This window comes from Suillus plorans (genome assembly GCF_016647745.1).
Source record: "Suillus plorans strain S12 chromosome Unknown HD556scaffold_13, whole genome shotgun sequence".
Classification (NCBI taxonomy): domain Eukaryota; kingdom Fungi; phylum Basidiomycota; class Agaricomycetes; order Boletales; family Suillaceae; genus Suillus; species Suillus plorans.
The window spans coordinates 244185-256496 of record NW_024537397.1 but is presented as its reverse complement, the minus strand read 5'-3'; the positions used below and the strand labels follow the sequence as shown (position 1 = coordinate 256496).

General features: G+C 44.2%; 2 protein-coding genes across 2 annotated transcripts; one reads left to right on the top strand and one right to left on the bottom strand.

The window, feature by feature from the left end:
- Window positions 1-1833: 1833 nt before the first annotated feature.
- On the top strand, window positions 1834-6349 carry HD556DRAFT_1305965 (uncharacterized protein; the record flags this gene model as incomplete). The annotated part of the gene is made up of 10 exons (XM_041299849.1): window positions 1834-1896; window positions 1935-2100; window positions 2137-2588; window positions 2639-2763; window positions 2822-3098; window positions 3928-4071; window positions 4112-4243; window positions 4289-4517; window positions 5649-5780; window positions 6282-6349. The coding sequence occupies 10 exons, from the start codon at window positions 1834-1836 to the stop codon at window positions 6347-6349; spliced, it is 1788 nt and encodes a 595-aa protein (XP_041163189.1).
- Window positions 6350-9029: 2680 nt separating this feature from the next.
- HD556DRAFT_1305964 (uncharacterized protein) lies at window positions 9030-10214 on the bottom strand (the record flags this gene model as incomplete). Its single annotated transcript, XM_041299848.1, has 5 exons — window positions 9030-9226; window positions 9289-9572; window positions 9641-9774; window positions 9835-10083; window positions 10137-10214. 5 exons carry the CDS (start codon window positions 10212-10214, stop codon window positions 9030-9032), a joined length of 942 nt encoding a protein of 313 aa, XP_041163188.1.
- Between the last annotated feature and the right edge of the window lie 2098 nt (window positions 10215-12312).

Sequence of the window (12312 nt, the reverse complement as noted above, 5' to 3'; positions counted from 1 at the left end):
CGTTGGAACTGGTCCACGTGGCTAATGAGTCGGACTGAGTCCGTAATTGGTGGCTTGGCTCACAGGGAATCGCCGAACTTCTGACATAGCCGTAAATACCGAACCGGAACGGGCCGTAGCCGAGCTGCGGCACTACTACCCACCATTGTTCTGTAAAGTAACTCAGAACTAGTGTGAGTCCTCTGGTTACCCAAACCATTGAACTTGTTCTTTTATACTCGCCTCATTCGCTAAGCATATGCATAGTGTTTATATGTCATCCATGACACATTTTAAACAGGCCTTTGATGAAAAGCTGAAAGGACAAGGTTTTGCATTGAGTATGTATGCACTTTCATCATCATGCAAAGCCAATCAAGATGACTAATGTTAGCGCTGTTCGCAGTGGCGGTGCCAACGAGATTGTGTCTTGCACAAAACAATATATTCGCAACAATAGCAAAAATGCTATCACGTTCAACTCTGGAGTAACAGCCATTGGAGTTAAAGATAACATGGCACATGGACATTGTTACAGAGAACAAGGATTCTCACATGTTAAGCTGATCTCTCCCCATGCTGTTGAATGCTCTGCGAATGTTGAACTACGGTCCTTCCATTAAGATTGGAATACTGGTCAGAACTACAGTGGCTCAAAAAAGTGTCACAATGTTTGTTTGTTTTCATGTAATTGCTTTCTTATGAGTCAGGGTGTGGGGATCTGACTATGCTATAGGGAGGTGTCAGAAAGGTCCACTTTCCAGCTATATTTATGTTCCCTATAGTGTGGGAGGCTGACGCCACCGTGTGAAGATATGGACATTTTAATTTGATGACTCATTGAGACACTTTTTGACTTTAAGTTTGACTGATACAATCTTTATAATTCTAGTACTTTGTGTTACCTCCCTTGGCTTTAATCACTGCTGCTATCCTTCTGGGCATACTTTCTATCAATCTCTGACATTCCTCTTTGGTAATCTTTTTCCACTCTACCACAACTCTCTCCCATAGTTCAAATAGCCCCTTTGGAGAATCTTGATAGGCAGCAAGTAGTCTTTTGAGTAATTCCCAGAGATGTTCAATAGGGTTGAGGTCTAGAGACTGTGCTGGCCATGATAGAACATTGATATCATGGTCATCAAACCATTTGGTGACCAGTTTTGAGGTATGCTTGGGGTCATTGTTTTGCTGGAAAATGATGTCTTCCTCATCAACACCTGACTCCTGCATGCTTCTGAGCAGACACTCCTCTAGAATGGAGACATACTGCTCTGCATTCATTCTCTCCTCCACCTCACACAAAATCTCCACTCCATTCCATCTCATACAGCCCCATACCATTAAGTTTCCCCCTCCAAACTTTAGTGTGCCTTTCACCTCTCTTTCTCCTAGTGGTTCTTCTGCCTTTTTCTATACATATTCCTGACCATCTGACCAAATAACCCTCTTCCAGTCCTCAATAGTACAGTATTGGTGCTTTAGAGCAAAGGATAGTCTCTTCTTCCTATAAGCTGATGAAAGATTATATAAATGTCAGATATTAAAATCAGATCATATAATTAAGATGACACCATTTTTTGAAATATTTAGTAATGACATTTTGTCTAGGTGGTCTGATTTGTCTAAATTTTTTTCAAGTCAAAAAAGTGTCTCAATGAGTCATCAAATTAATATGTTCATATCTTCACACAGTGGTGTCGGCCTCCCACGCTATAGGTAGTGCTGCCGCAGTTCAGTCCCGAACCTAGGTTCGAACCTGAACTTTTGCGAACGGAACCACCGTTTGGTCAGGGGTTTGACATACAATACAGGACTGAACCTTACATAGGTTCTTCATTCGGGTGGTCTCGGATGGACGTCGGACCCGTTCAGATGAGTCTGAACCGGTCCGAACCTGGATCATTAGAGTTGCAGGTTTGTTGCTTCTGTTCTGCGACTCCTCAGGTTCGAAGGATACTCACTGTCAACACATCAGTAAGTTTGCCGGTGAAATCATTACCAGCGCAATCCTCACCGGCGCCATCATCACCAACACGATCGATCGAAATGAATATTCACATCTCGTCCTGGCCTTGCACAGAACATCAGCCAAGAATAAAAGGGTGGGGTATATGCAAGGTAAGTTTATTTATCAAAACATGTCTAACTCTGCAGTTAATGCTAATGGCATTTTGAAGGATGCATCCAAAATCGAATGGTATCATGATCCTGACAACGACATGCCCATCTTGCCCCATCCTGAATCCTCATCTGAGGCTTTGCCCCCTGGCCCTCATACCCTGGACTCTTTCATAGGCTCTCACCGAATGCCTGCAACAGTTGTTGCTGGTTCTCATCGCTCTGGCCGGCCTATCAAGCCTTCCGCAAAGGTGCGAGAAGCAGCAAGCAGTGCCATTCCTGCCAAACGTTCAGGTACTACCACCATGCCCCCTGCCACCAAGTGCCCGCTTGGCTCTTCTACAATTGGCGACAATGATGGCGGTGGTGACGACGACGGCAACGGCAACAAGGATGAGTCATTTGTTGCGGATTCAGGTGACGAAGAAGCCAAGGAAGCTGAAGAAGCTTACCAGCAAATTAAAGCATTTGGAGATGCCGACCGAGATGTAAGTGTGTTTTCAGACTCTCTCCTGCTTTCCTCATATCAGACCTCCAGGTTCGCAAAAGTCTAAAGAAAGATGAGCGGACGGCAGATCTCTGGATGATCTTCACCGAGGAAAAAGGCCACAAGAACACACACACTGGTGAAAGTGAGGATGGATGGTGGTGTAACGTTTGCAAGTATGTTTTGCTCCCCGTTTTCAAGCGTCTTTTTACTAACTTGCCTTCCGTCTCATAGGGAAGCAAATGTGCCTCTTCAAAACTGTTTCTTCAAAGGCAGCATTTCTACCCGTCGTACTCACATCGCCCGGAATCCAAACTGCCACTTTCCGATTTACAAGAGTCGCTGCGAGGAGAAAGGCATCATCATGCATGAGCGTGCTATTCCCTTAAATGTCAAGGTATCCGATGGGGGGCAGCGAACTCTTGATCGTGCCCTTGTCCCCAAGCCACCACAGTTTTCGAAGTCAGGCCTTGTCGACTATATTGTCGAGCTTATCGTTGCCGAGGATGAGGTATTATTTGTTTATTTCTTTCTTTCACGTACACATCCTCACGCAATTGCAGGCATTTCAACTTGTCGACAAAGGATCCTTTCGCTGCCTCCTGCAATACCTTTGGCCAAGTCTTTCAGATCAAGATATTCCACACCGCACTAAGACATGAGACGAGATTCTAGAGAGAGCAAAACTTGCTGTCGAATGAGTCAAGGAAAAACTAGCAGTAAGTGTTTGTTAATAATTGTGATTGTCTGATTTTCACTCATTATAATTGTCATAGCACGTTGACAGCAAGATTTCAATGACATTCGACTCCTGGACTTCTGAACCAGGCGACCCATTCCTTTCCGTCACCGCCCATTACATCGACTCACCCGCAGACAAACCTCAGGAGTGGGAACTTAAGACAGAGCAACTTGCCTTTAGGCTCATCAAGGGTAACCACAGTGGCGCTAACATTGGTGGTATTTTGATCGAAGTGATCGATAAGTATGATATACGCAAAAAGGTGAGCATCTATGTCGTTGTACTTACTGTTTATCTAATTGTTTGATCATAGGTTGGCTGGTTCACAGCTGACAACGCCACGAACAACGACACAGCGATCTGAACTGTCGCATTGGAGATCGACCCTAATGGCATCAACTGGGACCCAGTCGAACATTGTGTTTGTTGTATGGAACATGCGCTGCATCTTGCAGCAAAGCATTTCGTTGAGAGGGTTGCCCCGACATCCGCCAGCGCTTTACTCAAGAAGACAGCAGAAGACAACGACAATGACAATGACAAGACCGATTTCGACATTGCCAATACTATCAGTAAAGCCCTTTCACTCATCACGCAGATACGAAAGTCCCCACAAGCTCGTGTTTTCTTCAAGAAGTGCTGCACTGAGGTTGACCTCCCCACTCTCAAACTTCTCAAATGGGTTCGAACACGTTGGGCATCACTCTTCAAGATGTTGGAGCAAGTGATTCGTTTACGCAAGGTTTGTTTCATATTAAGTGTTATGTTCTATCTAATTTAAGGGAGTGAACAGGTTCACACAACTTGCTGACGACAGCAAAGAAGTCCCCAACTTACAAGGGAAAACATATTCGGCATTCAAGCTCACACAACAGGAGTGGGCAAAGTTGGAATTGATTCGAGACGTGCTACAGGTCAGTTCCTTCAACTGTCTTTTTTTCACCTTCTGTATTAACTAGCACTACACTGCACAGGAGCCTGCTAACGCTCAACAGACTTTCTCAGCTACTCGTGAACCTACAGTCTGGTGCACCATTCCTGTCCTCGAATATCTTCAAGAGACATGGGAACACATGGCTGGCACTTCAACATTCGACGTACTTTCAGCATCTGTCACATCCGGCCTGGACAATCTGGCTAAGTGGTACTGCAAGACAAATGACACAGATGTCTACTTCATCTGCCTTGGTATGTGCCCCATTCTTAATTCACACATTCTCATTTTGACAACACTCTTACTTTCATGCAGCCCTCGACCCTAACTACAAAGTTGCCTACGCTAAGGCAAAATGGGTGTCTCAAGACTTTGCTGATGGAGTGAAACAGCTTGAAGATGTGGTAAGTCCATGGGTATCTCAATAAATTGTCTGCGCACTAACTTAGTATCTAGTTTGATCAGTATTATCGTGCCCCTCCTTCATCTGCCGTGACGACACATTCTGCTACACCATCCCTCTCACGCCAAGGTTCCTACAGCCAGAGCTGGATGCGCGATGCAATCAAAGCTCATGTCTCACATGATGCAGCTCATCAAAGGCCTCGTCGGGAATTGGAGGACTACTTAGCTGCACCACTGGAGGATGTTGAGAATGTAGTTGCGTGGTGGGGTGTAAGTTCACTTCCCTCATATCCTTAATATTCTGTGTAACTTGAAGCTGACAATTATTTTTTTAAAGCATCACTCGGTTCAGTATCCCACTGTTGCTCGCATCGCAAAAGACTACCTCGCTATTCAGGGGTCTGCGGTAGCATCTGAACGGGCATTCTCAAGTGGTGGCATCACCAACACCACACGTCGCAACTGCTTGCTTCCAGAGACATTCGAGGCACTTCAACTGTTAAAAAGTGCATACCATCAAGGCCATGTCTCAGCAATGGTGCAGGCTGAGCTCGTTGCTCCTCAAATGTTTATTGTTGAATAGTCTAGCCTACTACAATTGTTAGTACTTGAAAAATTTTGCTAATTTCATGTTGCGTTCGGCGGTTCGAACTCGAACCCGACCATTGTGAACCCATTCGAAGTGGTCCAGCCCAGAGTCCACCCTACCTTGGTGAACTTGACTGAGGTTCGGTTCTCAGTCCTCGATTATTTTGAAAAAACCGGACGGAACTGAACTTCGGCAGCACTAGCTATAGGGAACATAAATATAGCTGGAAAGCAAACCTTTTTGACACCTCCCTATAGCATAGTCAGATTCCCACACCCTGACTCATAAGAAAGCAATTACATGAAAACAAACAAACATTGAGACACTTTTTTGAGCCACTGTATGTGGTGGACGACTGGGACTGATTTGAGCAGAAATCCTCTGAATATAGTTGGAGGACAGATGTACACCTCCAACATCCATGACCCAGTCTTCTTGGGCATGTTCTTTGGTTACAGATTGGCAATGAAGGACCCCTCGGGACTTGATAAACATGGTCCAGCGCAGGAGCTATGCGACCAAGGTGTGTCGTGTTACAAAAAATAGACACTCATTTCTTGTTGTAATCATCTGACAGTCGATCATATTGATGTGCTGATCATGACATTGTCTCGGCCTCAAGTTCCTCATCCACTATTTATTCTTCAATGACCCTTCAAAGCTCCGCTCTCTTACTGTCCTTCTCACTTCCAATCCTTTGTTAGGGTGGTGGACATGCCATTTACATATTACTCATTCTCTCTTCTCTCCCATTGCATTGGGGGCAGCGTGCTGAAGGGGACTTCACTATGCAGTTCAGGTATTTGCTTAGCGAGACATGCCCAGTGACCTGCACCAAACTGGTTCGGTGCATGAATGACTAATACTCTCCTATGAGCCCTATACCCTATGAAATCATTTTTTCTATGATCTGAAGTCAGACTGAGGCTAAGGGAATATTTTTCGCTTTTTTCATTTTTACGAGTTTGTACGTGAGCGGACTGAATATATTTGTACATTTAATTCTGCGATGAGTTTTGCTTAGTCAGCCATGAAGATGACTCAGAAGATTCTCACACATATCAGGTGACTGTGAAAAATATGTTTACATAAGATTACCCTGTGGGAAAGCTTACAAATCACTAAATACGTGTCCTATGTCATTATGCTACCAATAAACTCATCAGCTACAGATTACACAAACATACGTACACAATATGTAATCATTTCTCACTCTTATCTAGCTGAGTCATCAAGGGTCACCTGACCCATGGGCCATATACAGCTCTTGCTGACTCATCATTATACCAACTAGAGTTATGAATATTTACTTTTTGACCCAAAGATACTGCGTGACTTGGTACTAACAAACTAAAGTTACAACTTTAAGTACAAGAAACTAGTAGTATAGCCACCAAATTTGTCTATATAAGGACCAGCTTTTTGCTCTCAGAATAAAATTGTGAGTGAAGTGTGAATCAGCAACCAGCAAGTGCAGTTCAAGGTTGGAGCTCACTGTGCTCAACAACCAGCACAACACTTCGGAGCTCATTGTGTTGAACATCTAGCACATACCTTGAGCTCACTGTGTCTGACGACTAGCAAGACTAGTTTTTCTTTTTCTGTTTTTCTCTTGATTGTCTGTCTGAATTTCTTTGTTTCTTTTTGTGTCTTTGTCTGTGTCTCTGTCTGTGATTTTCTCTGTGATTTGTCTCTGTCTCTGAGTCTGTTTTTCTGAGTATCTGTGTGTTTTTTTTTCTCTCTGTTTTCTCTGAGATTGTGTCTGAGATTCGTGACTGAAACTCGTGTTTCTGTTTCTTTTTCTCTTTCTCTCTGTCTGTCTCAAGTGTGTGTGGTGTGTTGGTGACTGTCTATACTGACCATCTCTCTGATCGCTGTCTGTTTGCTTTGTGATTGTTGTTACTAACAGTCTCTGTGACCGTGATTGTGTTCGTGTTTTTGTTGTAGCGGTCTTGTTTTTGTTGTTGACTCAACCTATCAACTTTCTCTCAAGTACCAAAGTTTCAGTCTCATTCTTACCCAGAAGTTTGGTGTTGTCTCTTTTTGTCCACGGAAGACTCTGATAGTCTAGTGGGGAGACTTTAGGTGTTGACAGTGATACCTGACCTCTTACATCTGTGTGTTATACCGATTGAGGGTAGTCATTTGCAAGTTAGACTTTAGCTATTGAAAAGGGGACTTGGTATTGAAGTCTAAGGTCGCCCGTTCCTGAGTCTGTTTAATACTCATTGTGAGTTCCTTGGCAGCAGGTTCAATATTAGGCTAAGAGTGCTACAGAGGCTTAACTAGGCCTGACGGTAGTTTCATCTGTTTTTGTATTGAGGGGGACTCTCATTGTAACCCCACACAACTTGCTGCACTAAGTTTGTGTACGAATCCTTGTTGCTGTGTGAAGTGTTAGGAAGAGTGTCTGTTTGTTTCTTGTCATCTCTATATTGTTAGAGTGACTGTGTTTCCTGATTTGTTTTGTTGTTGTCTGTGTTGTTGTGATTGTTGTTGTTGTTGTCGATCGCTGACTGACCGAGTTCTGTGTTTTCTCTCATCGCTGTGTTTCATATCCATATTGTTGGATTGACTGTTGACTGCTGATTGCTGACTACTGACTTTTGTGCAAGCCATATTCTACTGACTGTATCTTAGGAGCAAGCCAAGCCACCCACGAATGACCACATTATCAGTCATTGGTATTTGTCTGAATCGCTGACCATGGAGATATTTGGTTTTATAGGTGTTTATCTATAGATCATCTATCTAAGAAGACACCAGAACAGAGTTGGAAGAGTAGTGAGCTGTGGCGGTGGGGGAGTTTGTTGACTATTTTGGTGAAACGATTTGATGGGGCTGTGAGGTCAATTGTGCATAGAGACTTGAAGTGGGGTGAGCTTTGCGTGATCTTCATCACTTTCTCTTTGATGACTCCATAGAACTATTGTTTGGTTGCCAATTTACTTAGGGGAAGGGTGATGGGAGAGTGTGCTCTTGTCTGGAGAGACTTGGGTAGCTGTCTGGTGTCTGACACCTCGTCTCTTGCTGCTTGTTTTGCCTGCTCGTCAGCTGCCTCGTTCCCTGCTATTTCCTTGTGCCCCTGGTGTCCACCTGATCATTAGCATTCTGTTGTTGTTAGAGGGAATGATGTCTCTGAGGTCGTCGTGGAGTTTGTCAACAAGATAGTGTCCTGGTTGGGAGTGGAAGGCACTGGTCGTTCTGATCGCTGCTTGGTTGTCCAGTCCAAATGACATCGTGTGCATTTGTTTCCTTCCTCCTGCCTCCTTCAATAATTTATTAAGCTCTTTTGCTCATTTTCAGGCATCCTCATATAAGACTGAAAGATATCAGAATGGAAATACCGGAAGTAGTCAGTATATATATATGTTTAGTATTTAAGAGGGAGAACTTGGAGTAGGAGTGAAGGTGAACATTTCCTGAAGGAAAAAATAGGGACACCTGGGAAAGTCTTTGAAACATCTTAATATGATACTACAAGTGATTCATGATGATGCAAAGTATAAGACAACAGTTTGATTTCACTATTATTGACAGGGCTCATATGAATGGATTGTGAAGAACAACTATGAGTGCAGTGAGAAACAATGAGGGGAAATTCTGCATCTTGTTTCGAAGGTCCTCCAAAAAAGATGGGATCTCTAGGCTCGGAAGAATCTTGAGCTTTAGAATGTGTGTAGAAGCTCTCTACCACGCCAGCCTAGCACACTCCAACTTGGACTCAAACCTGACGGCTTCCAAATAATGAAATCACCCTTTCCTGAGCCCATCAATATTTTACCCCAGGAATACTTGACGGAGGTACCCAAACAACATAGGAAGACGATGGCACTGAGAATGAAGGGAGTTTTACATCAGAAGATTCTGGTTTCACAAGGGAGAAATTAGATGGAAAAGGCTGTATTGGTACATCGCTGATGTGACTCCAGTTACCAGACGCAATATCTGTCAGATTGACAGTATTTTCTAGAGAAATTGATTCAAGCTGTCAATGCTATTAAACTGAGGGTAGAAACTTAAATACTCACCATCAAGAATTTTCCACTGATCATCTTCACTTGTTGTTGCCACAACTATGATAACATGGGAGGGGTCAACTGTCTGGATGGTGGATCTAGATGGGGTTGCCAGAAATGCTTCCCCTCCAATCATCACTGTCTCTATACTGGCTCCTGCCTCCCCTCTCTTAGCATCAGCCTCTAATGGCATGTTCCCATGAAACTTTAGAGAGGTGTCCTGTGAGGTGAAGGTATACATCACTATATGAGCGAGCTCATGAATGATAGTGATTGTCGAGAATAGGCAAACAAGACTGTTCAGACAATCCAAGTAGTAGATCAGATGTTTTACTATACATATGTTACAGAAGAATAAACTTACCTCTGATTTCTATTGGTAGCAGTAGACTTCTGAATCAGCTTGAAGAGGCTCAAACTTAACAAAAATTCAAAGGGTAAGGCTTGCCTCATCTCAACAGACAATGCTTGCCAAGGAGTCCCAGGTGTAGAAAGGTTCTGGTGGCGATGGATGGTGGTGGGGTCTCAGGTTTCTGCATAGGGGTCCATAGCATATACCCTGACATCAGGGGGATAGAATCGCAAATATATCATAATTTGGTTCATCCTATCTGCAAGCTCTTCTGCGGCTGGGTTAGATTCTCCAAAGGTCATTGTGGCTAAATGTCTCAGGCTATTGTTGCTGTGGAGAAGGACATCCTGTGCAGAGCGTAAGAGGTATTGCATCTGGTCATCCACAAGTACGGTAGAGTAATCCGTTTGACCAAGATATATGCTGAAATGTTCCGATCCCTCAATGAGATTATCCTTGGATTTATTGGAGTCAGCATTACTTGCTAGCTCAACAAAAAACTACTCACCTTCTTTGAGTCTCTGCTTCCCTTTCCCTTCCAAATGAGATGTAGGGGGGACTTCCACTGTGCTGCACATTGTAACATGATTATTGATTGAACTGAAGCACAGGTAGAGGTTGTGAAATTCCTTTTGCTGAGTGCGCTGTGCAGACTTTTCTGCACCAGAGGGGTATCTTCAGGGGTCTGGCCATCTTGACTTTACATAATCTTACATAATCATGTACTTCAGTCCAGCAGCACAGCTACATCCATCTGAACTGTATTTCAAGTGATATATGATATACTGAGCAACGACAATTGAAACAATAGCTATGCCCTAAGATGCTTGAGTGCAACAACATGTATTTCTTGTCTCCTGAGGAGATTCTCGTACGAGATCGTGTTTCTAAGGTCGAGCTCCAGCTGATCCCAATCGGTCAGGGTAGTAGTTTATCGGATTGCCACATCCTGGTTGGTAAGTTCTCTAAAGATACATAAACAGTGGAGTTGGATTCACATTTTATCAGCTCCTGTTCATTACTGCGAAGGATGCCTAGTGATGTGCAAGGCACGGCCTCAAGCTGTTGGCCGAGCTTGACTGGGCCTATTTAGGCTGAGCCCAGCCAAGCTTCAAGGGCGGCCTGGTAGGGCTCAAGGCTCAGCCTCAGTTATGTGCAGGCCAAAGCTGGGCCCTCAGGCTGTGGCTTTCATGCTCATTTTCATATCTGTACAGTGATCACTGGATAACTGCACAGTTCATCATGCCTCTGTCCTGGGCACCATAGCCCAAAGAATGAATGAATACTCCGAGTCACGAGATTTAAACTAAAGTTTTCTGGTGACAAGCCCCAGCCTGTGCTGAGCCGAGCCCTGGCCAAGCCTGAGCCATCTATGCAGGCCCGGCTCACATTTTTCTAAAGCCTGAGCCATGTCAGGCTGAGCATAAACCCCAGCTTTTGAGCCAAGCCAAGCTGGGAACAACACTAAGGATGCCTAAGGCGACGCAGAAGAGAACATCGAGTCCATCAACAAGAAAGACATCCTACACTCTGAAAAGCATCTATTGAAGAGTCAGATGACATAGCGCGAACACATATATGCTACTTACCTCTATTGGAAGGTAATCCATGAAGAGCGACAAAAACCAAGAGAGGCCCAGTCCCCTAAAGGGTTCTGGAATATCATTGTATTATCTTAGTTATTAGTGATAGGGGTGCTACGTTAGATACACGAGGCATCATGCAACATGATTGACTCATGCATACCCAATACTCTGTTGCACGTGACAAACGACATCCCAATATTGTGGAAGCAGAAGACCATTGCCTGATGTGATATCCAGGAGCAGATGCTCCCACAGGGCCAGACGGCCTTGAATCACAATGGTAATATAAGCTGGAGCCAAAATACCATTTCCTGGATGTGATATGTGGGAGCAGATGCTCCCACAGGGCCAGACCATCATTGTGATCTCTGCGACCGGGAACACCGGTCGTGGTGTTGAACATCAACTCAGCTGAAACATTGGTTACTCAGAGTATCTGATTTGACTTGTGCACTTCATTGATGAGCCACATGGGCGGTGGGATGTGTAGAGAGTTGAGACAAAGTATCTAGGTCGCGTTAGTTTTTTAAACGTTAGGTAGAACTATGTACTCACATCTCAGTCTCTTGAAAACGGACTGAGATGTTCCTCGTAAATGTGAACTGCTTTAAGTACAGATGGAATAGGAATGAAAATTTAGCAATATATTGAACTATACGAGCCGACATCAAGTGTTGCTCGCTCTGCTCTTTTGGTATGCACTCAAACTGCCATCTCTCCTCATTGTCCCGATATCGGATCCCTTGGCCATCTGCTTATTGGATCTCTCGGATTCCAATAGGATGTCTGTGTTAAGACCGTGCACAAAGGGTAGGACTGATTCCGAGGGGCTTGGCTTCAGCTCGTGCGCTGCGCCCCTTACCCGAGTATGTGCCCTTAATTTCAGAATGATGTCCAAAGAAAGTCCAAGGACGTCCGAAGCGCGGGAAAGTTCGGAAGGACTTTCCGGACGAGTGCAAGTAACTTCTGGACGAGTGCGGGAAAGTTCTGGAGGAACTTCCGGAAATTACGATGAGGTTTCGTCCTGATACGGATATGTGTAATGGCTACTTAGGACAAGTCCTAAGTAGAAGCAAACAGAGGAAAGGCTGCAAGGAC